The 26,423-nt window shown below is 39.2% G+C and overlaps 1 protein-coding gene across 2 annotated transcripts in view; it reads right to left on the bottom strand.

Annotated features, from left to right (window-relative positions):
* Positions 1 to 126: 126 nt before the first annotated feature.
* Positions 127 to 26,423, bottom strand: part of MORC3 (MORC family CW-type zinc finger 3) — a 29,663-nt gene continuing 3,366 nt past the window's right edge. Inside the window, exons 2-17 of one of the 2 annotated variants that reach the window (XM_082751832.1) lie at positions 25,322 to 25,394; positions 21,791 to 21,923; positions 20,447 to 20,661; positions 20,022 to 20,169; positions 18,030 to 18,177; positions 16,823 to 16,954; positions 15,601 to 15,720; positions 15,111 to 15,208; positions 10,702 to 10,806; positions 10,471 to 10,593; positions 10,289 to 10,363; positions 9,393 to 9,435; positions 7,772 to 7,959; positions 6,388 to 7,207; positions 5,815 to 5,978; positions 127 to 2,672 (exon numbers count right to left, since the gene is read on the bottom strand). In XM_082751832.1, the coding sequence (XP_082607958.1) occupies positions 2,519 to 2,672; positions 5,815 to 5,978; positions 6,388 to 7,207; positions 7,772 to 7,959; positions 9,393 to 9,435; positions 10,289 to 10,363; positions 10,471 to 10,593; positions 10,702 to 10,806; positions 15,111 to 15,208; positions 15,601 to 15,720; positions 16,823 to 16,954; positions 18,030 to 18,177; positions 20,022 to 20,169; positions 20,447 to 20,661; positions 21,791 to 21,923; positions 25,322 to 25,394 (2,739 nt within the window). In that variant the 3' untranslated portion in view covers positions 127 to 2,518. The remainder of the gene's footprint in view (positions 2,673 to 5,814; positions 5,979 to 6,387; positions 7,208 to 7,771; positions 7,960 to 9,392; positions 9,436 to 10,288; positions 10,364 to 10,470; positions 10,594 to 10,701; positions 10,807 to 15,110; positions 15,209 to 15,600; positions 15,721 to 16,822; positions 16,955 to 18,029; positions 18,178 to 20,021; positions 20,170 to 20,446; positions 20,662 to 21,790; positions 21,924 to 25,321; positions 25,395 to 26,423) is intronic. The other variant, XM_082751831.1, reaches the window with a different exon arrangement.

Here is a 26,423-nt window from a genome sequence, read left to right on the forward strand (position 1 = left end):
GGCGGCGCCATGATGGCGGGCGGCGATAACAGAGCCCGAAACGTTTTTATTATTATTATTATTTTTTATTTTTTTAAGAAAAGAACATCTAAATAGAGGGCACAGGGGGCCTGCCTAAGCCTTCTCCTCCCACCCAGGGTCGCCCCGCTTTCTGAAATAAGGCAGAAACTCCAGCCGTGCTGCAGAGCATTTATTTATAAACAAAAACATCCTCAGGTTTTGATCCAGCAAACTCAAATTTATTTTCTTTTTTTTTTTTTATTATTATTTTTTGAAATTTTTTACAAAAAATACATTTTAACAGGTAAATAAAAACCATTTCCATTAGTCCACTGTTCATCAAAGTGTAAATGTACATTGTAAATTTTCAATTTTTAATATAGACATATGCTATATTTTGACAGTCACCTACAATAAACTCAACTACAGGATCTGATGAAACGTAATAAATAAATGGAAAACTACACACCAATAAATGGGAAATATAAACTTTTTAAAAGTCATACAAAGTTATATTACAGCCACCTCTTCAAAAATCAAACATTCAATTTAGCCATTACAAAGTACAACAGAATCGCGTGATCCTTATTGGCATTCGAGAACAGATAGCCTCTTCAGATTGAAACGCTACCCATTGCGAGAAACTGAGCTACAACTTAATTGGATCATCTGCCTTTTATTCAGGACAGTTAGCAGTGCAAAAGCCAAAATCGCTGGCTTGACAAAAAGTACAACTCCTAGGTATGAAAACACTGGATGCAGTTTCATGATTTCTCTTTTATTTTTTTAAAGCAAGAACCATTTTTCTTGATCACTTTTTGGAGTAATACCAGACGTAGAAGGTAGATGCGCTGTCTTTGCCACCTCTTCTCATTCATGACAACTTGAAAGGAAAAGCATGCAACAGGCCGAGGAGAATACTGTCACCACTGTAATAACGTTTTGTCTCAGCACCATTTCTTCCAGGAAGTTTGCGTGAGCATTAGAGCATAGAACTAGTGGCTTAATAGTTGCTGTGAAACATTTAAGGAGGTAAAAGGAAAAAAAAAAAAAAAAAAAAAAAAAAAAAGAGCGACTCTAAAGGATGTCTAAACTTTAAGAGGGCATAAAAAAATTGTATTTGAACACTTTCAGCTTTAGCTTACTGTGTAGTTACATACCACAGATAAGACATGCCTCCTTTTCGAAGTATTTCTATTTCAACCAGATAATCAAGGATTCAGTAGTCTGACCCATTTATACACAGCATGGCACATTGATAGGAAAGTAAGTTCTGGAAATGAGTCTCAGGACCCTCACATGCCAGCCTGAAAGACTCCAGGGCAGAATACATGTTTAATGCTACAGAAACTTGCCCCACCCCCCAAGATAACATATAAAAGCATTTGTATACATCACAGAACCTCTTTGTCATTCCGTTTCAGCACTGGGCTGCCCTGAAAAAACGCCTTCAAGTCTCAAGAGCTGATGCTACAGCTGAGGTCCTCCGGGAGTCCAACCCTAGCTTTTGATATGTTCTCTCCAGTAGGCCACCAGAATCATTCCCATTCCGTCGGATGCCTCTGACTTGGAAAGAAGTGGGCAAGAGCTGCACGTTGAAAACCAACCACTTGAACCCATGTACTGGTACGTACTACACTTGGGAACCAGCACTGTTGCATTCAGATGGGACCTACAGATGTTCAGATAGGAACTACGGACGCTAGAACCAAACATCCTTCCCACTGCACTCAAACACAGAAACAAACCCTAGGAAACAACAATCAAGTAGCAAGGGCAGGACACACACAAGTACGTGGTCTCCAAGACTTAAAAGGCTGAAATATCCCATGGCTTTGTTTATGCTGCAAGATTATGTACACAATGTTCCTAAGTGGCACCAAAAAATCCAAAAGGAGTCAAAGATCACCCACTTTCAGGATGAGACCCTTAAGGAATTTTTTCCTCTTTTGGTAGTAAAAACACAAATATTGCCAATATGGGCAAAAATGTTATCTATTAGTCACATTTCTAGAACATTAATGCAACATACAACGTTTTTGATAGTAATGAAAATACTGTAGTTTACAATAACATCACCGAGGTTTGTTCTGAGAAGGAAACCAAGGAAGGCTCTTTTTGCATTTTTAATATATTCCACTGCTTCAATTTCAGAAGAGGAAAAAATTGCAAGTATCAATGCTTATATAAGACCAAAAGTCAACCAAAACTTTTGTAGAAAAGTATTAAGATTCCTAATCATAAAAATATTTGCAAATTTAATTACAAATACATTTTAAAAGCAAAATCCTTAATTAAGTAAGTACATTGGGGTTGGTCAATATTGACAGTGTTCCTTTAAGAGGAAGTTAAGAGAACCCCCACTGTATCTGTGGGAACATCTAAATGCATAGAGTATATACACTTATCGATCAAACTATGTCAAATATATAAAGTGAAGAAGCAGTATTTACACTTTTGAGCCTATACAAAGGTTATAATGGAAGAACAAATAAGAGACTGCTAAAATCTTAAGATACTAAGTACTACTGATTTCATGCATTTGTTCTACAACTTGTCCTAAAATTTCATCTACCACATCAATATCATAATTTACTTGCTGCAAGTCTAGATCAGGCATGATTGTAGCCAAAAGTTGTCCAACATTCACTCGAAGGGAGCGTAGTTTCAGGCTGTGAAGAAATAATTTGATATGTTTAGGTATAGATGAATTTTCATGTTAAAATACACACAAATTTAATTAATGAAGCTGGACTAATATTCAATAATGAAAAGGCTCTGTGCATGACTTCCGTAAGCCAAAAGGAAACTGAAACTGCAACAAGATAATTTCAAGATCTACTGATTTTTCAAAGCTGATTCTCGAGTTTTTAATTTTGAAGGTGTACATTTCCTTAGCTTCAAAGGGATACTAAGAATTCTGAAAAGAAGTTTAATACTTCCATTTAAGTTAGCAAATAAGCACTTGCACAATCCTCTACCCCACAATACTTCTTTATTTCTCAAAACAGTAATAAAATAAAAAAAAAAAAAAACACAGTATTTTTATACATCTATAATCACAAACTACCACCACCAATGGGAACAGAAGAAGAGAAAAAGTCAATAAAAAAAAAGAGAAGGCAAGAAAGAGTAGCTTGTCCAAAGACTTTACATTATAAAGAGGAATTAAGGTAGGAGTTACAGTACATGGAAAATACTATTCTTCCTCTTTTTGCTTTCTTTCATGGTTCAACTACTCTATAGTCTTCCTGATCAAATTGTTTCTATATCATCCATTCCTTCTCTTGAGCATTTCCTTCTACCATCATTATCCTTTATTAGTAGCCAGTCTTCATGGTGCCATCAAATCCCAGTAGTACTTGTAACTTCCACCACAAGCAATGCATGTATTTGCTAATTCTTCCAGTCAGATGCAGCAAGCAGAAAATGAAATGCTGGCAGGTGAAGGGGAAATTGAACCCCAGAAAAACTTGGATTGAAAGGGGTCTCTAGAGGTCATCCACTCCCTTCAACACATATTGAAAGAAGGGCTAACTCAAATCAAATTGGAAAATCTCCACAGGCAGAGATTCCTCAGATTCCCTGGGTCCCTTTTCCAGAGTTTGACTGCCCTCACTGTGGATATAAGTAAAAAAGCTTAAACAGAATCTTTTCTTGCAGCTTGTTTCTATTGCCTCTCATCCCATCGCTGTGCTCACCAGAAGCCAGGCTTCATCTTTTCTACAGCCACATCCAGCTGCAGAAGAAAGCACTGAGAAACCAGATCTCAAGGCAGCTTTTTCTTCTTAAGGCTATTTCCCTCAGCATCCCCCTGTACCTCAGGCTCTCCAAGCCCCTAATTATCTTGGTGGCCCTCCAGTGGCCGGTGTTTTTTGTACACCAGGGAGCCCCAAACACTCTGTCTGGTCTCACGAAGCCCAGCAGAGGGCAACAATCACTTCTCTCAAACTGCTGGCTGAACTCTCGCCAGCAGAGCCCAGCAGGCACCGGGCCCTCCCACCACAAGAGCGCACTGTTGACTCACATTCAAACCTCTAATCCCCCACAACCGGCCCAGGAGGAGCCTCCACCTTGTTTAACTGCATGGGTTGTTCCCAGCGCAGCTGAAAAACGTCACTGCGGCTTTGTTGAACTTCTGTGAGGTTTCTTTCAGCCAACTTGTTGAGGTCCCTCAACAACATCCCCACCTTCCAGCGTATCGGTGGTCCCCCTCTGATCTGGTGTCACTGAGAATCTACCGAATTCATTTTGCTGCCATCTAGGCCTTTAATGAAGGCATTAACAATGATTGGCCTTGATATTGATCCCCAAACTTATCGGACTGGCTAGTTTTACAACTCACCTCCTAGTCTACCTATCCAAAACATAACTCACAAATTTTGGTTATAATATTATGGCAGCCCACAGTGAAGGCTTTCCTAAAATGAAGGCCCACTTTCCTCTTATCCACTTAGCTGGTGATCTCACTGTAGGAGGTAATGAGGCTGGAGAGGCACTGTTTGCCCTCAGTAAATCCACGCTGGCTGTTTCTTATCACCTTGACTACTGTGAGGCTGCATGTGGCATCCAGGCAGATCTGTACCACTGTCTTCCTGAGGACTGAGGTTAGGCTGACCAGTCTGTATGTAGTTCAGATCCTCCTATCTGCCTATCCTGAATAAGGGCATGACAACTGCCTTTTTCCAGGCATCGGGAAGCTTAATTGACTGCCACCAACTTCTGGACACAACGGACTGCCACAAACTTCATCACAAGGCCAACTCCATCAATTGATCAGCTCCCTCTGATGCTTGTCACCTGGTTCTACAGACTTGCTTGCATGTGTTGAATTTGCTGAAGTGATCCCATAGTTCAGTCACCCTTTACTACAGGCAATGCTTCAATTAACAATTAGGCTCATGGACCTTGGGGGCCAGAGGACAGCCCTCACCAGTGAAAATGAAGGTAAAGAGGTACTGAGTACCTCAGTGATGTGTCTCAGGTACCTCACATCCTTCGTCCACAAGGCCTCTGCCTCACAGAGCAGCAGGCCCATAATTTTCTGTTTTCCTGTTGCTGGTACTGTGTTTACAGAAGCCCTTCTTACTTCTCCTTGACAGACCTTACTAGTTTTAACTCCAGCTGAGCTTTGGCTTTCAATTCCATCTGACATGCTCAGGCAGTGTGACTATATTCCTGCTGGACTGATCGTCCTTCCTTCCACCTCATGCATGTGCTCCTTTTGTGTGTTTATTTCTACTAATGGAGAGCAGCAAAATCTCAACTTGAAAGCATAAACTCTTGTTTAGTGCCAAGATATACCCTGGAGATGACCTAGTTCCATAAGACTGCTCTGCAGCAAGTTGCTATATGGGAGGACAAATCAGTTCCAAAATTGAAAACACTCTTTCCAGCAGGGTACAGTTGATTCAAGAAAGAAAAATAGCATGCAAAAGCAAAGTTCATCTATACAGCATATACTAATGATCACCCTCTTTCTTGCCTTCTTTCTCCCTTTTCTTGTTCTGTAAATTGTGACTAGAAATTATCTTACAACATTGTCAATATTTAAAGAAGTGTCAGTAGGGAATTCTATCGTGCAATGGTCAATGCTGCTCAAACAAATACCTAAACCATTAGAAAAAATTACTTGATGAAGAGATGGAGCATGAATGTTACTGAGCTGGGAGTCACAAAAGGCAGTAGAAAAGAATTCCAAGCACCAAGTTTTATTATATGATTATCAGACATGACCTTCAATCAAGGTCTTTCAGATACAATCAGCCAAACAAAATCTTGTTTGATATAATCTAGAAAGAACAAAATTGATACCTTTCTCCATCAGAAAAATTTACAGTCTCTTCTACATTACTGGTTGTAGAATCATTTGCTCGTGCTACCGCTTGTGGAATTGAAGCTTTTAACTGTGCGATTTCTGCTTTGAGTTCTTCACATTGACAGGCAATTTTATTTTTTTCCACTTGTAGCATTTCAATCTGGAAATTAAATCAAAATAAATACTTTCACACATCACATGAATTTGTGGTGGTTAAAATAAATATAACCAAAACAAACTATTTGTTGACTGCTTTTAATTTAACTTTTCAGGGAAATTCTACGATATGGCAAATTAGACAAACTGCTTTTGAGCAGCCAGCTGAATACACTGCACTCTAAACCAACTTTGTCAGACTCTCAGGTTTGCTTTTTTTCTATCAATGGAAGCAAAAAACCCCTAAGATTGTAGACTAAGTTAGCCCCTTTTAGGTGTCTTGATTAGTTAATAGACTGAATTTAACTAAACATGTTAGGTATTAGGACTGCTATGAAACACCCCTTCAAGAAGATGGAAATTTACATTTTTAATTGTCATTTTGAAGCATATCCCCGTTTTAACAAACATACCTCACTTTTGTAACTGTCTCTCTCTATGCTGCATTTGTCCAGTTGCCTGAAAACATCGTCAAGCTGTACAGCAATTTCGTCGACCTCACTCTTACTTTCACCATCGGCACACTTGCTGCATTCAGTCTTTAAGTTCTGCAGAGTACTGCATTGTTCTTTTAGTTTTGCTATTTCTTCTAAGGCCTGTTCATATAGCACGCTTACTTCTGCCAAACTTTTTTCATGAACATTTTCTTCTGCAAACGAAGAAATTGTCTCAGTTGACTGATGGCACATTTCTTTTTTCACATACTTATTATTCATTTCTAGTATCCTCTGTTCCAGTGTTTCTACTTGCTTGGTTAATACCTCACATTTGTTTTGGTACATTTCTTTTTCTTTGTTTACTAATTGCAGCTGATTTCTCAGTTCATTTCCAAGATCTGCAGATGTCTCAGAATTTACATTGTGCTGCTTAATTTCCACTTCTACACTGGGAATTGGAATTTCAGTCTCATCTTCCATCTCTTCCTTTTTAACCACTAAATTTGGGACATCTGTCTGTGTTGCAGAGGTCAACTGTTCATTTTTTGAATCTGAAGCAGTCGCGCTGCAAGGTTCTCTGACATCACAGTTTTCTATTTGCTTCTCCTCCTGGTCCACATTAATACATTCAGTTTTTACCACTGGAACATCAGAATCTGCTGAAGGCTTTGGAGTGCTGCTCTCCTCTAAAATAATGACATCATCATCATCATCATGGTTGTTGAATATTCTCTCATTTAATCGAGGTGTTTTTAAAGACACAGGTGTGACACAGCCAGGTGTCTTCCGTTTCAAACTGAGGAAGAAAATGTTAAATTGGTTACCATATTGTTCAAATACTGCAAAGTCATTTGTTTTAAACTATGTTTAGCATTTCTGTAAGCACAATTCAAAACTGCTCCTCAGTAGAAAGAGATGTCTCCCTGCAGCACATCTTAAGGTCAGTAGTCACAATAAATACCTTTCCTGTAAAAACAATGGCTGACATTCCCACTAGGTTATTACTCTCATACATTATTTTGAGACAGACTCAACATTTAGGGATAGAGAAGCCCTGTAACAGAGGTTAAGTAAAACATACTGTAGAGTGAGCTTAACACAATGCAGCCTTTTCCTAAAGTGAGACAAACCACTAAGCAATTTTCCTTGCCTGTACACCGTGTTTTTTTGCTGCTTTCCTTTTTCTTCTTGACAAGGTTACTAGGTATCTTTAATTAACATGGTTCTCCCTATAGTACCAGAACTGACATACAAACTTTGGCAGCTGTGACCCGAAGATGGGTTTATACACTACACCATCACTTTCATTAAAAAAATTATTAGGGATAAATAAGATTCTATTTTGTATAGGTTCACTAACCTGTTGTCAGAATCAGAATGAGGTGAAGATATTGATCTGTTTGAAACAAGCAGAGGTCTTCTGACAGAAGCATTTGATGTTTCTGGTAAAAGTGCTCTTGGAACAGCTTCCTTTCCACTCACAGCTGAGAATGTTTTAAAGTCTTTACTTGAGGAAACAGGTGTTTTTAAAAACATTTCATTATTGATCTATAAGATAATGTTAGTTAAGAATGGAAAGAGATATTAGTAGGTTCTTCAGAATAGGTTTAGGTAGTTCTATTAACTATCTGAAAACACTTATAATTATGGCAGACATTTCTGTGTACTGCAAGGATACAGAAGCAATATATGTATTGCAATATACATCTCCATATAGCAATCCACTTGACCCCTGGCTCAATATTTTGCAGTAAGAAAGGTGGACTAGACTCCTTTTAAAAACCTCGGTTTCCTCAGCTTAATAATCACATATGCAAAGAACAACAACAAAAAAAAACACAACTAAACTCTACCAATCTGTATCAATTATTGTTTCCTTTGTGTCTCTCCAATGCTGGTTTTAATTTTACTTTTTAGCACATGTCGTAAGCATAGAAATATTAGAAAGCAGCAAGGTTTTTTTATATCTTAATTACAAATTGCTGCTGGATTTCTCAGAGGACTCCAGCTGCACAGTCCTCCCCATGCACAGCTGCTTTCTGGCAATAAATCTTTCTGATCTTACAAGTCCTTCTATAGAAGAATAGAAACAGAAATAGCTATTTTTAAGTACCATGCAGAATCCTGGGGAAGAGTTTTTTCCAAGCAGCTCTGTAGCTATGTCTGAAGCCTGACCATCATACACAAAATATGGGACAGACGTTTCTGTTACGTTGCTCATAATTAATTCAGTTTGTCCAAAATGAACAAAACCATTTTACTTTTAGAAATTACTTCTCTACTTCGATAAAACTAACTGCAGGAGAATTAATACAATGAAGTAGATGGATTAAAATTAACAAATGCAAAATCTCTTCTCCAGAAATTGAGTGATCTGAGGTTAACAGTTAGAGAACAACCTAAATCTCACTTTGTAACTCAGAATCAAATTTCCTATCTGCACATGCCCATTACTAAATCTTTTTGATTTCCATCTGCATTCCATTTGAATTTGAGTGCCTCCTTGCAACACAAGCTTTCAAAAATACAGCTACTACGAATTCTACACTTACCACAGCCCCAACTTTTTTTTTTCCCATAAAACCTTCGGTTTTATCTCATCACATTTCCCTCTACAACAAATCCACTTTCAACAATCAGATATCATGTCATAAAAATAGTTATCCTTTACTGACATCTTTTCTAGTACTATTTCGTGAGGCAGCTTTGTCCCCTTCAAACCCTTTGTTCAGTACGGAATAGCACTCAATGGTGCATTTCCTATCATTGGACAGCAAAGATAGGGGATTTTTGGTTTACTAAGAGTGAATATAGCCTATATAACCATCAAAACAAAACAGGCTGTTGATCTAATCAGCTGACCACTAGTTAAGGCAACCTAAATCAAAGCCTGGCCTACTGGATCAAACTGCAGACTACTGTTGCCAGAAAGAATAACTCCGTTACCAACATCAGTTTCCTATCCACTTCAGGAGAGTTACCTGGTGGCCATAGTCCAGCCGTTTCTTCAGTTTCTCCCTGTCTCTGCACAGGAACAAGGAAAATAAAAAAAGAGCTTAGATTCAAAGTGTTAATTCATTGTGAAACCAGATCAACTTACATCTAAGACTAAACACAATACAACTTATTTGGCTAGCTACATTTCTAACAAACATATTCTACTTTACTGAATAAAAATTTTCTGCATGATCTTAGAAACTACTGTAGTTTAAATGTAGCTTAACTTCAAACAAGTTCTCTCTGAGATTAAGATTTATTTTTAAAAATTGTTTAAACTGGTAAAAAAAAAAAAAAAAGCCTTCTAGAATGCAAACCAGCTGTTCATTAAAATTGCTCAAGTCATTTTTTTTTCTGCACACACCTTGGCTAAGAATCCTCTCATTCTCAGATAAATGCATTGAGGTATTCAGCTGCTTCGATGTGGGCCCTGAAAACAGTTACCTAGACAAGGGCTCCCAACAGATATAAGGGACTGTTTCTCTCTAACATCCCAAACTATCCTCATACTGCTTAATACTATGGAACACCACCCCTCTGAGAACCGTAGTGAACACCAGCTTCTTGCACTATTCACCTCACTAGTTATTAAATGAGAGGGACCTGTTCTGCTATGACTTTTCTAATTTTTACTTAAGATGGAAAACAAGCATTAGTCGAAGAGAAATTTGAAGGTCCTGTCAAAACGCTAACAGTGGAGAAAAGAAAAATACTATTCAGCTAGTCACTGCTATGATCAGGTCTTGATTGCAGGGCGCTATTTTCTGATTGATATGTTCCCAGAAGGGTTGCAATCATACAACAGGTGAAAGAAAATGGTGTTTAGCTTTCACATTATTTTTCTAGCATGGACACTTACAAGAAAGTCTCTAGTACTCACTTTTTCTTATAAGTTTTCTCATATGTGGGATGTATTAAGTCATCATCTTCTGGTTCTTCTGGCACATTACAATCCCTGAGTTAAGGGAAAAAAGGGGCAACAAAAAGAGCTTAGCATACGTACTTACATTAGGTGATATAATAAAAAGCAACAGTTTGGTATTTATCTAAATCAGATTTTACCGGAATTGTGGATCAGGGTTCAGCGAGCAGTACCACTTTTCTGGCAAGTGCTCTATTCCATCTGGAAGCTTCCGCCACTTCAGACATGCATCACATTGTACCCACGTCTGATCAGGCTGCTTTCTGTAATGAAAAAAAATGAAACTTTTACAATAAAAGGTTATTTTCATGATGGAGCATAACATAGTAATAACAGTATGTAAAGTTCTTCTATTTAAAAGTGATACTCACTGGATCTCCTCAACTGGCAAAGCTAATGGATATTCTTCATTTTTCTTCGCTTTCATTTCATTCCAGTAATCATTAAGCTTTTCTCCTAGAGCCGCTATTGTGAGTCTACAACCAAAAGTTTTTTAAAAACACCTTAAATAATAAAATTTTAGAACAGAAATAACATTGTTAAAACTATGCTGAAATAATAAGCATACAAGCTTATGAGTATTTCCATCTGCACACCAGTAAGCTTTTTGCATTTAGCAAACCCTAGAAGTTCAGAATTGTGAGAAGTCATGTTTGTCAGCTAGGAAATCACAAGAAATTTTACTTGGAACACGAAGACAGTTTTAAACTGAAACAGAGAGTCCTTGATTCAGAAGCACTGTACATGTACAGTGCAAACCCTGAAGCCAAATCATCAGCTAAGCTTCAATCCTACAAGAATCATGATACAAAACTGCCTCTGTCAACCTGGGACTGAGGCGGGTATTTGGCTGCGTGTGTCTATAGCTTCATGACCACTATAAACTGACCTACAGCAATACTACAATGAGACTATAAATATAATTCACATTAGTGTAGTATATACTCTACATGCTGCTAAAAGAAGCAGGCCAGTTTTCCCCTATATTCATTTTTAGCTGGATTAGTTTCCTGATCAGGACTTACCATGCAGTGGCACGACTGCCAGAGCTGGCACACAGCAAGGAGTGGTGTGGAAGAGGAACAATGAGCCCCACAGGTGAGGTAAGGGTACGACCGCCTATTATCAGCATGCTGATTTATGTCAGAGTTAAGTGACTGGAAAAACAGACTGTGAGCCAGTCCCTCCCAGCTTATTCCAATACCTACACAACCCCATGCTTTGAAATAACACAAATGTCTCGGCAGTGACCTACTATTGCCAAGAAAACTTCCACCTGGATAACCTCCAAACCCAAGTCATGAATTTTGGTGCCAGAAAAAGGAAGTAGTGCAAGGGCAGAAATGAGCAGCAATACTTGGACTGAATCGTGTCTCTTTTGATGAGGGGAGAGAGACAGGTCAGCTTACATTGATCACAAAATTACAGCATCGGGTTTTCATTTTTGTTCTGGGCTGCTTCTGAAAACCCGTACCAGCAGTCTTTGTAGAAAGACCTATACACAAAGATCTTTAAGTACCTCTATGTCCATATTACAAGTAAAAAAAAAAAAAAAAAAGCCATCAAAAAACAAGTAAAATATTCAATGCTCACTGTGCCAGCCTGTGGGAACACAGCGTAAAATTTGGTTAACACAAATGACTGTCCTATGGTATATCCTCTGCCAAAGGAACTGTTAGTGCAACCACAAAGGAAACGGTTCAGGGAACAGTTGTACTTAAAAACAAGCACAAGAGCTATGTTACCGTTAGAATGATTCCCTGGTCTGCTTTAACATGTGTTCTCATTAATAGCTCTGCTTGTATAATAGCGGCAGACACAGGGACTGCTTAAAGCTGGCAGTATCACTGCAAGGAAGACTGAGAACAGTGTGCTGTGAGTACTACTTAAAAACACAGGCAGATTAACTGTCGTGGCTGCAACAATCATCTTCCCAACTATCAAGCTTGCTCCTTCTCCACTAAGAGATGTTGTTTCAACAGCAGGAATGGCCAGGAGCTATAGCAGGGGAAGTCTGAACTGCTACAATTAACAGCTTAATTTATGACAGCACTCTGATGAGGTTTCTGGGTTACCTTTCTAAGCAGAGCTGCATACAAATCAGCTAACTGGGAAGAGCTCCATGGACAGTTCAGCTGTCCTCGTCAGGGGAACACCAACAACTGGTTGAAGGGCAAAACACACAGCCTGAAAAAGTTAATGACTTCTCCTATCAAAAAGTCTACTCCCACCTATGTCTGCAAGTCAATACCCCCAAATTAAGTCCATGTTAAAACCAAGTGTTAGGATAGGTAGAAGGGAAATCTGCTCCTTTAAGCATGTCTGGTCAAAGGAGCCATAAACAAGCAGAGAGGCAGACCTGACTGACACATGATAAGGGAGGAGGTGATAAGAACAAACCCGGTCAGTCACACTAATTGTTAAGCACATGTGGAGTGTGAGAACGTTTATTTTTTCGGTTGGGAGGATGAGGAAAGGGAAGGAGATAAACACAGAGAACCATAAAACCCAACCGACTAGTATGAACAGAAACAACCCTGGACAGTCACACTAATTGACAGGCTTATCAAGGAACCAGTAAGGATGCAAACCTGAAGGCCTAGGTAGTTGGACGGAGGTCAGGGGAACTATGCCAACTAATGAGGCAACGTGCAGGGGAAGAGGGAGCAAAAATGGAGGAGTTAAACAAAAAAGGGTATAAAAAGAGTTCAGATTATACATAAAACAAGGACTATCAGCATGCTTGGCTAACAGATGTCTGCACCTGATGCCTGAAGTATTTCCTATCCCCTTATTAAGTCTTAGCTATCTCCGTGTTGCATTCTGTCTGCATCGTGTATGTGCCCTGCAAGGACTAAATGCCAGATGCTGGTAAGATCCATGCATGAGAGTGGAAATTGGTGTCAGCTACTGGAGTAAGACTTGGGGTGTGGGCACCTCATCCTGCAGGGTTGGCTGCTAGAGTAAGCCAGGGTCCTCGGTGGTTGGATGGGCCACAGTTCCTGGGGTCAAAGGAGAGTCCTTCAGATTCTGGGCACAAAGTGCCAGTACGGGGGGGACCACTGTGAATGGATTTGGTGCCAGCTACTGGAGTCAGACTGGGTGTGTGGTCACCCCTGGCCTGTAGTCAGCTACTGGAGTGAGTGTTGGGGTCTTCAACGTCCAGTTACTGGGGTGGGAACAGCATTTGTCACAAAAAGCAGCAAATGTGGGACCACTGGGAGTGTGGTGCTCCGTGCCAGATGCTGGAACAGGGCTGCAGGTCACAGCCAAAGTGCCTGGTGCCAGTTGTTGGGGGTGTGTGGAGGGAGGTGTCTGTACCTTCCTCAGGCTTGGTGTGCATGGGGATATGCACATGTATTCACCAGCAAACTACAAGCTGAATTTCCAGTGAGTAGGAAGCCCCAGCTCCAGGCCAGGGTATCAAGTGAGCAAGGGTCTATGCTGGTATATCCATGGGCACCTGTGAACATGGTGTGTCTGTGGGACAAGCATGCAAATGTGACAGTACTGAAGGGATCTGTGAATTTGTGTCTCCTTGTGAATATAGTGTCACATGTCTGCCATCACTAGGGACCTTCAATCTCTATGAGTTGAGGAGACAGGAGGGTACTTGGCTGTCTATGTCCATGTTTTTCGTGAGTCCTGTATGCAGGTGCTGTTGAAGGCAGCATCTTGCCTGTAGAAGTGTGTGTAACCAGCCACATCAGCGTTTTGTGTGGCTGCATCTCAGGGATACGTGCTCAGCTTCCCTACCAGTTCAGCCTGCCTATGGGAAAGTGGCAGCCTGTGCAGAGAGCCTGGGTCCACAGGCTGGGCAGGAGGGAGGCCTGGGACAGGGCTGTTGGAGGAGGCGGTTGCTCCTAATATGCCTTAATATGAAGCAACACAGAAAACAGCCTTGTCATCATGAAAGGAAAGAAATTAGAGTAGAAAAACTCGCAAGGTTTGCGCCTAGAACATTTTCCCTGGACAGCTTTTCTGCTTAGATAATTCACTCCCTCCATCCCTTCCTTCCCTCCATGCCTTCCGTAATGCCAGCACAACCAAGTCACAGCAAAGCAGTGTACACAGGCTAGGAAATTCACCTGGATTAAAAACACTTCTGATTTTTATTTTTTCTTTCAAATCAGACTAGATTCTCAATCAGGTTCACAGAGCAATCAAAAGAAATACCACACTACATACTGACTGATGGGATGGGTGCAGATGTGAGAAGCAGCAGCCCTGAGCTAGAAATAACAACTGGAATGAAGCTACATTCCAGATCACAGCTGCCTTTAGGGTATCTTGTATTTTAAATGCTCTGTCATGTAGACAAGGACCTCAGGACATTCAAATCCACACTTACGAAAGAAACTGAAAAGAACAGCTCAAAAATGTCCAGAAAACTGCCTGAGAAACTGTTATGAGTAGTTAATAGTATGGGATTCATACCTCACAATTTTAGTCATCTACTACACAAGCAGCCTCAAGCTAGCGATTGTGGGCTCATTTTACAATCAGCAAAGGGCAGAGTTGCATCCAACCACTTTTAAAGGCACGCACTTTAAAATGGCATGTGTCATACATAGCCTTGATTTCACTGACTGCACAATGAATGCAGCATGACCAGCATAGATGTAAACGCCCTACCCCTACTGTTTGGAACAATCATGCAGTTTAATGGTGGAATATAACCATTTACTTGTATTAAAGAGGTTAAGAAACCTTTCATGGTCAAGTATTTCACAGTGAATGACAGTATTCAACAAAAAGCTTATATAAAATACATGTTTACCTGTATTCATTTGTGTAATCAAAATCTTGTTTGTTATGAGTTGGTTTTAGGAAGTTGCACTCGATAATTCCAACTACACCAACACCCATGTTATTTGCCTGAAAGAGATTAAGATCTATCAGGAGAAGAAAAAAAAAAAAAAAGACTCACCAAATTCCATGCTAAAACTGTAAGACTTTGTCAAAGGTAATCGTAACTTATATACACAACAAGTAAAAAACTTTCTGCTTATCACCTGTCTCCAAGAAACCACCACCCTCCACCCCCCCAACCACAACTCTCTTGACAAAACATCTCCCCTGGATAAAAACAACTGCATACAATTTAATGCAATTTTTAACAGCTGTGCAAAGTAAAGTAAGATGCTATTAAAAAAGCTGCATCAATATACTAGTTTCCAGCTGTACTCTTAAAAAGAAACCAGCATTTCAGCACTTCAGTGCGAATGATTTGTAATGATGTTAAAATATTTTTCAGCTTAAATTCCTACCTTTAGCTGACAGCCAACTCTTTCATAAGCTTTGATGAGTCTGTTTTTATGGTACATCATGATTCCATAATGATCTTTGTTTCTGCAGTTAAATCCAAACGTAATTCTTACAGTTTTAGCCTTTTACCAGATATTAAGGAAAAGTCTGGTTAATGTTTTGTAACACAAAACCGTATTTACTTTGAGTGCTCATTCTACACTGGGTCCTTGAATTTCTTTTTATTTTTAAACATACTGAGACAATTCCTTTAGTGTGCCATTAAAAAACAAACAAAAACAAAACAAAACAAAAAAAAAAAACACCACCAAGGAACTTAAAGATCATCTAACTCCACTTCCCCTGCCATAGGCAGGGATGTCACCCACCAGATTAGGTTGCCTAAGGCCCCATCCAGCCTGGTCTTGTACACCTCCAGGGATGGGGCATCCACAGCTTCTCTGGGCAGCCTGTGCCAGGGCCCCACCACCCTCACAGTAAAGAATTTCCTCCTAACATCTAGTCTAAATGTCCTCTTTTAGTTTAGGACCACTCCCCCTTGTTCTATCATTATCTACCCAAGCAAAGAGTCCTTCTCAACCTTTTTTATAAGACCCCTTTAAGTACTGAAAGGCCACAATGAGGCGTACCCAGAGCCTTCTCTTCTCCAGGTTGAATATCCCCAGCTCTCTCAGCCTTTCTTCACAGGAGGGGTGCTCCAGCCCTCTGAGCATCTTTGTAGCCCTCCTCTAGACTCACTCTAACAGCCCCACATCCTGCTTGTGCTGGGTGCCCCAGACCTGGATGCAGCACTCCAGGTGGGATCTCATGAGGGCAGAGCAGAGGGGCAAAATCCCCTCCCTCAACCTGCTGGCCACTCCTTTGTTGATGCAGCCCCAGATGCAGTTGGCCTTCTGGGCTGCAAGCACACACTGCTGGCTCATGTTGAGCTTTTCAGCCACCAGAACCCCCAAGTCCTTCTCTGCAGGGCTGCTCTCAATGAGTTCTTCTCCCAGTCTGTACTCATGCCTGAGACTGCCCTGACCCAGGTGCAGCACCTTGCACTCGGACTTGTTGAACCTCATTAGGTTCATATGGGTGCAATTCTCCAGCCTGTCCAGGTCCCTTTGGGTGGCAGCCCTTCCATCCCTTCCTTCTTTGGTATCAACCGAACCACTCAGCTTGGTGTCATCTGCAAACTTGCTGACGGTGTACTCGATGTCACTGCGAATTACCAAAGGATACATTCAAAAATTTTGGCCTATATATATCACGTTCAATGAAAGCAAGGCTTTTGGAAACCAGCTGTGTTTTTACTTTTTGTCCTCGCAGAATGATCTGCATTCTTGGCTTCAGATACAAAATACTGCAGTAAGCCTGAAAAACACACAGTAATTCCTGTTACTCAAAAAGACAACAAGACCTTCCCTATCCCCACCAAAAAACCCACACCAATAAAAAAACATCAAGATATGAGTATTTTACAATACACACTATGCTGGAAAGACTATCCCAGGTTTTCATTAAAATGTTATGAACTGATTTCTGTCAAGTCCCCCCACATGCACACACTTGAATCCACAAAACCCAGGAAATGCAAGTGTGCCTAGGGTGTGCAAAATCACATGAACTGCAATTGAAGGAGAACTTTTATGAACATGACAAGTTAATCAGGTGTCTGAAGAAGCACTTTTATCATTAAGAGCTCTCAATCATGCTCAAATGCAAAAGCCTGTATTCTTATTCCCTACTGAGATCTTTAAGATTCTATTACAAGCTTAAAAAGGAAAAAAAAAAAAAAAAGGCAATTGTTAACTTTGTTCCAAATGACTGCCTTATCAAACTACAGCTTTCTCATAGGCGTGTCAATCCATGAATTTTAGTCTGCCTTTCATTCATCATATTTACACCTTCAGTATTTGAAGTGGATTTATGACTTCAATGAGTCTTTGAATAATTGAACGTTACATTTCAACTGGAACAATACTACTGAATATTATTCAAAAGAAGTGCCCAGAACACCTAGTAATTCCAGGTGCACTTTCTTACAAAAAAAGAAATCACCTTCAAAGGCTATGGGATCAACAGCGTAAACAGTGGCTGTAATAATTAGCCTGCAGACATGGTCTTCTACTGGAACTGCTTCCCAGTTCCTTGATCTCTTTTGAAACGCAGAATGGACACTTCACCAGCTGAAAACTAGCAAAAGTTTACTTGTGAAGAGTCATCAAAAACAGTAATTTTCTTCTGAAAAAACAGCAAGTGTTTATACAAGTCCACAAACATGTTTCATGTTTTTCAAATAGTGTCGACATGTTGCCTTAACATTTATAGACATTTGTCTTTCTTTTTGTTTCCAATCACCACCTCTGAAGTATGGTATATGATGTTAAAACAGAAGCGCGCATCTTTCACTTTCCACAAAACAAATAAATGAAAAAAGCATACATACTCGTAGTGAGTAGTCACTTTCTGGAACAATCTGGTCTAGCCTCTCTTGTTTTTTATATCCTCTTTTCCCTGTTTCATCTAAGTCTTCTGGAATTCTGATGTCATATTTATCCTTATCGAAGTCAAACTCCGTTTTTTCATTTTTATCTCTAAGAAATAAGATAAAAATATACTAATTATGAAAAGGAAAAAAGATATTGAGGCGAACCCAGAATATATCACAAAGATGAAAGAAACAGAATTCCTTTAATGTTTTTCTTCACAGACCCGTTAAAATTCACAAATTCACCAGCTCCTTTTTGAAACCCCAGGAATACGAGAGCAGAGACAACAAATGAAACTTTCCTAAGTTCTAATTGTATTCTAAACAGTTCTAATTGTATTCTAAACAGGTTGCGCTTCATTAATAAAAGTAGCCAGTATAAACTGTAAATAATGGATGAGCCAAGATGCATGCATTCTTTCTAAATGAAAGAGTTCTTAACACTGAAAATTGCCTTCCTAAGGTTTTTATTACTGTAGAAGTGACACACTACAACTTTCTAACTCAGTAATACTTCATTGTGATTTCTTATTGCAGGGCTCAACAGATGGTTTCTTTTATTTAGTTGCAACTGACAGAAGTTTTGCATAACTCTGATATATTGTAGTTTGAAAAATACTCCAGCAATAAAGTATTAATATTGAAACAGCTCTGTTGGGTTTTTGAAAGTAGATTTAGTTGCAGCATATTACAAACAACAAGAAAAAAAGTCCTCAAGTGTTTTCTTCCACAACTTCCAATGAAGACTCAAATTCAGAGCATGAAAGTTACCCTGCATAGTTAGCTGACTTTCTTTCTTGAACAAAATAAAATACAAAAAGTGATGCACATTCCTAAAAGTCCTCATTCTTAAAAATAAATGGAAGTTTATCTGGATAACACAACTTAGTTTTTGAACTGTAAAAGAGAGAAAATTTTTCTTATGAAGTACATGGCAAGGAGAAACGATTGAAATTAGTAATACCTGACTGTTACCTTCAGCTTTCTTGCATTAAAATGTACTATGCTAAAAGTGCTTTAAGGTCCCTAAAACACAGAAGTAGTTAATGAAATAAGAAAAAAAAAAGCCTTTCATCTGCTATAATGTACTGTCCTATAACATTTTATCTGTAGTTAACCCACTCTGGGTTTCCTCCCTACACTTTTTTTTTTTTTTTTTATGACGGTGGAGAATAAACTGAAAAACAAGCTGTTTTCCTGCCAAATCTACTGAACCATGAAACAGCTCAAAATTGCTTCTGATGGATACCTCGTTATTTTAGGTATTTAAAACTCCAGTAAGCTGAACACTTAAGAACACAGTACAAGGAAGTACACTCCCAACCAATTATCTCTATCACTGTTAAAGGAGTGATAAAGCTTTTCCAGACAGACCATCAAACAGGTTCCCTGCTAGTAAGACAGCAGCAACCATGCAAGAAAGAGAGGAATGGGAAAGATGGGAAATGATGGCATCCAGCTGCCACTGCTACAACAGATTTAAAAAAAGCAGTAAGCCCAAGCTAGAAAAGGTTGGAAATCCATACTGCTGCAAACAATCCCACATACTTAAGTAGATGAAAATAAATAACTACTTACTTGGAATTCTGTTTACATTACAACAAACAGTAAATAAGTTTAGGAAGGTCTAAATCTTGCCACATCAGTTTGAGATACTACATTTATAATTCATCTATTTCAGTTTTTCTTCTGGCAAAATTAACGGTATTTTATCAAAGGGAAATATGAAGTACTTTACATTCTCCTTCCTCCTTTGCTATTTGAGATTAGCAACAGTTCTCATGCAACACTACCACCCTCCAGATACATGAGTTTGAGTCTGGTTTCCCCAACTGCAGCTAACTCTCCAGTCTTTTGGAGTTACTCTACAAAAAAACAACCCTTGTATATTTGCATACACTGAATAAATAACAAATGAAATGTGAGATAAGAGACTGGACTTCATCTTACCTTCTAAGATTCCAAATTATAATTCTTGTTCCCTTCTTCCCCATGATAGCATCTAGCTCTGCCAGTAATTTCTCCTCAGTAGGAAATAAAGAATGCGATAAGATGGCCTTCAGGCTGTTTTTGGATTCTGTTGGATCACTTATCTGTCGTAAGCATTACGTTAATGAAAATAACTTTGAATTAAAAAGAAAAAAAAAAACTTTCAAAAGATGAGCAAACTTCAGCAACAAAATCCTCTACTTTTCACGGGCTCTCATTCCACATCTCAGATCTACAACTGTAAAGATTTTAACACATTAGTCTAAATAAATTGTAAGGTGGGTAGAAGGTTCTCTGTAAAGGTAAGGAGATTTCCTTCAATGATGTCATCACCCAAGTTTTGCACATATACACCACTTTTTGCTCATAAGTTATTGAAAGGATATGTTGGTTGTTGAATGTCACTATAGGAACCATGACATGCTCTGCTTTTGTGACCTCAAGGAAAGTCTGAGATAACAGGCCAACACTCATGGTTTCCCCATTCTTGGTGAAGACTATCGCATCTTTTCCCAGGCGCATGGACCCCGATTTAAACCCATTTCCATACAGTCCCACTGGAACACGGCCATTCATAACAGATTTCTCACTGAAGCCAAAGCTGAAATGTAAAAACACATTGAAAGAGTGTAAAAAGCTCCACAGCACTTGAAAACCCAAAAGATGCATTCAAAATGCATTAACTTAGACTTAAACACATTGAGTTCACCTCTTGTTTTAGAGATCAGATACTGCCATGCAGTTAAACAATGAACAGCTAACGTAAATCTGGAGAAATACAACCTATATAAAGTTGCTAAAATCACAGTGCAAGAATTCAGAGGTAGATTCACCTTTCAAGTATCGATAAGAAATATCATATGCCTGGAATTATCTGCTTTCACACAGGTTTCTAATAGTTACCCCATGGCTTCACAATAAGTTGTGAGAAAAGCCCCTTTAGGTTGTGGGTTTTTTTCTTCCTTCACTAGCTTAAAAATTGATCTACAAATTTTCCATTGGTAACTTCTCATTGCACTTAAAGTAGAATGCAGTAAAATGTGTAACTGTGTTTGGAGCATGGGATTTCACAAGTAAGTTATTAATTATGATACCTTATAGAAAAAGGAAGTAATTTGAAATCAAACTTCCTTAAGTTTAAACCTAGAGATTTACTGGAAGCAGAAGAATATATTTTATACTAAAGAAGCTTGAACAGCAACCTCTTTACTAACTGTAGAAACAGGAACTGCAAAAAGAACAGTTCAACTCTTTAGAATATTAAAAGGTAAAATGACAATCCACACCAATTTAACTCCCACTCCCTTAACTTTTCCAGAACACCTTCTATTTTCTATACTCCAAAGGGTTTGAATTGAATATTCCTTTGTCTCTTGTTCACTAATTTAGTCTAAAGCAAGCTTGAAGGGGGAAATGATTCTCCTTAGCTCCACTGAAGGGCACTACAGAGTTTACCTGGCACAACACCTGCACAGAAAATTAAGTGGGAATGTTTATATAAAGGATAAAAGGAAATTAGGAGATAAAATACATCTCCAAAGCTGCATGAAAGCTATGCTAGCACCTGTCTCTTCTAGAACCTCATTTGGATAATCACTCACCTTCAGAAGTGCTTAATTTAAAAACGAGCTTAGTAGATTACATGTCATAGGAAGGAATGAACTGAGCAATAACACAACTAGAAATTGGAATCTTTACAAGAAAAGAAATTGCAAAAGAGGGTTATCTACCTTAGCATTTTGTGCAGCTTCTCTGTGTTCATACCATTTCCATTATCAGTGAATGTCAAGCATATATTGTCATTTATCACTGTTTTGTCTATCCATATCTGCTTAGCGCTCACATCTGGATCATAAGCATTATCTGAAGATGGCAAAAAAAAAAAAAAGCAAATAAGAACAGAATACTAAAAAAAAAAAACAACACAAGAATTTGACACTTTAAAATATGTTTACAGTTAAAGTGCTTAATTCCAGTGAAGATGTCAGGTAGCAACTCTTCCGAAGTTATTTAAATGCTTATGTGGCATGCAACAGTGTTGCATCTGGTAGGTATTCCCCCACAAAAAATCCACCAAATGCTTGTCTTGCAACACTGCCAAACAGTTACAAGGAATTGCTGTCCCTAACTTTATTATTATGCTGTGCTCACAAGAACTTTTATTTTGTGAATATGGCATCATGGGCTCTCAGTTCTGCATTTGTGCAGATCCTAACAGAGCTCTAAGATTGCAGCAACTTTTCAGTTCTGCGGTTAGGTACGTAATAGTTGCAGAAGTCACGTGCTGGCACAGAGATGTATTTCTCAGAAAAGTCACTGAATAGTAGCCAAGTTTTACACAGAAGCAAATATATATTTTTTTAATTATTATTATTAGAAGCTTTTAAATAAGTAAATGCACTAAAAATAAAGTCTCTAAAGTATTAACCTCTTTATAGTTGACAACATTAGATCAAAACATTACCATGAAACAGCTGCATCAAAAGTTTGCAAACCATGCCTGAAAACAAGACAAAGTTCTCCAGCTATTCCAGACAACAGTACTATACAGTTAAAAACTTAGTCTGAGACAAGTGGTTGAAACAGAATGAAATGAGTGGTTGAAATTGAAAACAAAACCCAGACAAGTTTCTAGTTTTGTTTCCTGTTTCCCAAGCAGTTGTTGCAACATTCACTTTTCTCCAATCCACCCAAACATCTCCTCTGACTGACTTCTAGGAGGACAGGTTACTGCGTGAAATGCAGACAACAGCTCATCACTAATATACCTGGCAGCAAAAATATCTTACCTGCAGTAGGCTTTTTAATTGGGAAATCAGCTTTGAAGTCCTATCACAACTTCAGATAATCAACTTCGAGACATTAAAAAAAGCAAACAAAAACCTGAAGCCAACACCTTCCCCCCCATCTCAGATAGTTCTGTGAAAGCTAAGATTTGACTCCACAGGTGCAGGAAATTAGGTGAAAAAAATTACTGCTGCTCTACTACCACATAGATTCTTTATCAGCAGAGTTGACAGTCACAAATATATATCCTGCTACCACAGGTTTTTCAGATCTAAGAAGGTGTGACTTTCAGACTTTCACAGAAGAGAAGTATAAAATGCTATACCCCATCCTTCCTACTCACTGGATTTGAAGGAGCCTGCAGCATTTCTACTGCAAGTGCAACTGAAATCATGGTTCCACGGGTATTTCTTGTTTGCAAAGCTGGTTTAAATTTCATCTGCACTAGAAATACTTCCTAGCTTCTCTTCCCACCATCTCTGTGGTGCTCATGAAATTTGGAGGCTGGGGGAGCTGTGATGTGATGGCACAGTAGGAAGCAGTGTCCCTGCCTCCCTGTCTGTTCTGCAGGTTCAACAGAGGGGCAAAACCCAACAGCTCAAGCCAACCCTACAACCTATAAAAGGAATTACAGCTTAATCTCAGGCCTCTGTAAAGTTATTTATTACTATTACTATTGCTTGATATTTGGCTTATAGTATAGCCTCACATAGCATGAGGAAGACAGATTACAAAATCAACTAACCAGAAGCCTTTTTACCCAGCATGTTGCTACTAGGCTTCTGAACCTTTTTTTACAGCAAAACATATGACAAGAGAGGCAAAGGAAGGAAGAAGGCAGCTCACAAGCCTTGCACAGCACAGATGTGTTAATTCCAGCCAGGTGTGGCATAAGACAGATGAAATGACTTAACATGTCAGTCATGACTTCCCACCAAAACAGCTAGTCCTGAGCACAGTCATGTGGTTCTTGTTTCCTTGTGACAACTCTCTCCTTATCTAGCAGAAAATTTCTTTTTTTTTGCTAGGTTACATTTCTTCTGGCTTAAGAACTGACAGAACTAGAGCATAGGAAGCTAAAGAATGTGACCAGAAGAGGTGCTCCTTTTGGCAAAAGCAAACTGCTTGATAAGCTGAGCAAATCTTTCCATACCACGCCTTTATTTCGAGGAACCAGTTAGAGAAAGTAAGCTAATCATTCCCCAACTCAGGAAATATGCAACTCTGAGAATATCCAGTTAGTGGCTATTCAAAATAAAAAGCAAGACAATAAATAGGAGCTAATAAATTAAACACACTCAAACCCCAACAAACAGCAGATGATAGAGACAATTACAAACACCAGGATTCTTAGGACATCAGTGGACCAACCATTCAAAGGAACCACTCAAGTGTAACCCTGAAGATGTTCAACCAGAAAATTTGTAATCCAAAAGAATAAAATAAGGATGTTTGAGGAATACTGTGTCCATGTGCAGAAATTACTGGTGGATATTTTGAGGAAACACTGAAGTGAAGGTAAGGGAAAGGTCCTAATGGATGGAAAAAACACACAGGGTAATGGAAGTGATGGAAGAGTGGGAATAACACAGGCTGACTGCGTGAAAGCTGTTCAGTACACTTCTGGGGTTGGAACCTTTGCCACTCTGTTGTACGTTCTCACTAAACTTTATTTCTATTTCCCACATGAGTGTGCTCTCTCATCTCAATGTGTGCCTGTACGCATTTGTTCTGCTAGCCAACCTGAAGATGGACAAGTCAACAAGCTGGAAGAAACCAGAAACTGCAGAGATCCAAGGTCTAAGCCAGAGACTGGTAAAAAGCCAGTCTGGTAAAAAGTCTGGACACAGTAACTGGAAGGACTCCAGGTCTTAGCAAAATACCCAGACACGTGGGTAAATATGAGAGTTAAGTGACCAAGAATAACGCGCATGTGCCACTAACAACATTTAAATGTGGTTAACCATCAAACAGGAACAGAACGAGGCCATTTGGTCTGTTCACATTTTGTGTTTATGTGGGTTCTTGCAAAGCCATCGTCCTTCAGTCTGTGCTAAACTGCCTGTCGCCAGCTGTGTCTGTACAGTACATAAGTGTGCAGGCACATCCTTGGAATTTGTGCTCAGTCATACTGCTGGCTGAGACTGGGAACAGCGAAGATCAATAGGCCTGCATTTGGTGGACTAGAAGAGAAAGGATTCTCTTGGCCCCACTGTCCTCTGCATTTGGCAAGCTTCAATAAACTCAGTAAGAAGAAAATACCAAGTCCTAGAAGGCCCCCGCAACAGATGTCAGATAGTACACATGCTGTCGAGAAAGAATTAAGTCAATCTGTCTGACTGTACCCAAACAAGATTTCAGTAAGATTCTGAATGATAACAACAGGGTTTCCTTACCTGAAGGGAAGAAAAAAAAGTTTTACAAGAAGAAGAGGTACTACAATCAAGTACTCGGGCAACTACTGATCCACATACCTATAAGTTCCGCAACTGCACTGAAAGGCCAGGTGTGACTGGTGGAGTTGGTATGCAAGAACTTTGGACAAAGCTGAAATAAAACAGAAACAATGGCATTAGTTTGTGTACTTCAAACAAGAAGTTACAAAAAATATCAAAGCCTTAGTCCAAAACTAGCAAGAGAAATACAAGCACTCAAATATTAAAAATGTAAACCTTAAACCACAAGTATGGATCTGGGAAAGGGAACAGCACCCCACACCCTCAGTGACTCGCTATCTCATTGCTCCTTTTGCCTTTGTTGATCAAAATCACCTGTTAATGGGACCCATCAGGCACTCTCACCTAGCAGTTTATACTGTTGGCAATTCAAGCTCAGACATTTTAGATGTTTATGATCAGATGCTACCACAGGAATGCAGCCACTACTTGGATTAGATGACAACACGCAAAATAAATACACTTGTTTGTGGGACACATCTTGCAGATGTCAGTGACAAAGTATTCTCAAGTAATTCACGAGAGCCTGCGTTTGCACGCATTCACCTAGATCAAAAGAACATGAAAACCAGAAGTAGATATCCATACAACTTCAGGATTTGTCAATGCAATGTTTGGGGAAAGTATAACTGCTGAAAGTGACAGCTGTACTTGCATTACCACTTAGAATATCTGTAATTATACTTTTACAAGGCCTTTAGCACAAACCCAGTGCATATACATGGATATGTTTAAGCCTTACTGGCACAGTTATGTTCATAAAAAGCAGTACCTATGAATACACAGCACTGGAAAAAGCCCTTGTACGGTGCAGCTGCATCAGAAAACACAATCCATATTTTAAAATATTTTCTGATTTTATATATAAAGTACACCCATATCCTCACTTAATACATTTTACAGAACTACTACACCGACAATCACTTTCGTATAATTAGTAAGGTCAAAATAAAAGCAAGCAACCACTTCAAGTCTCCAAGTCCACTTATCAGAGAAAAGAATAATGCTAAGAGCAAGTTCCAGAGCAGCGAGCCAAGTGCCGCGGTGGGAGCGCAGCAGCAGCCCTGGTTCGGATCAACATAAATTGCCAAGAAATCTCACCTTGATTCAAAGGTCACAA

Source organism: Aythya marila (assembly GCF_965140915.1).
Source record: "Aythya marila genome assembly, chromosome: 1".
NCBI lineage: Eukaryota > Metazoa > Chordata > Aves > Anseriformes > Anatidae > Aythya > Aythya marila.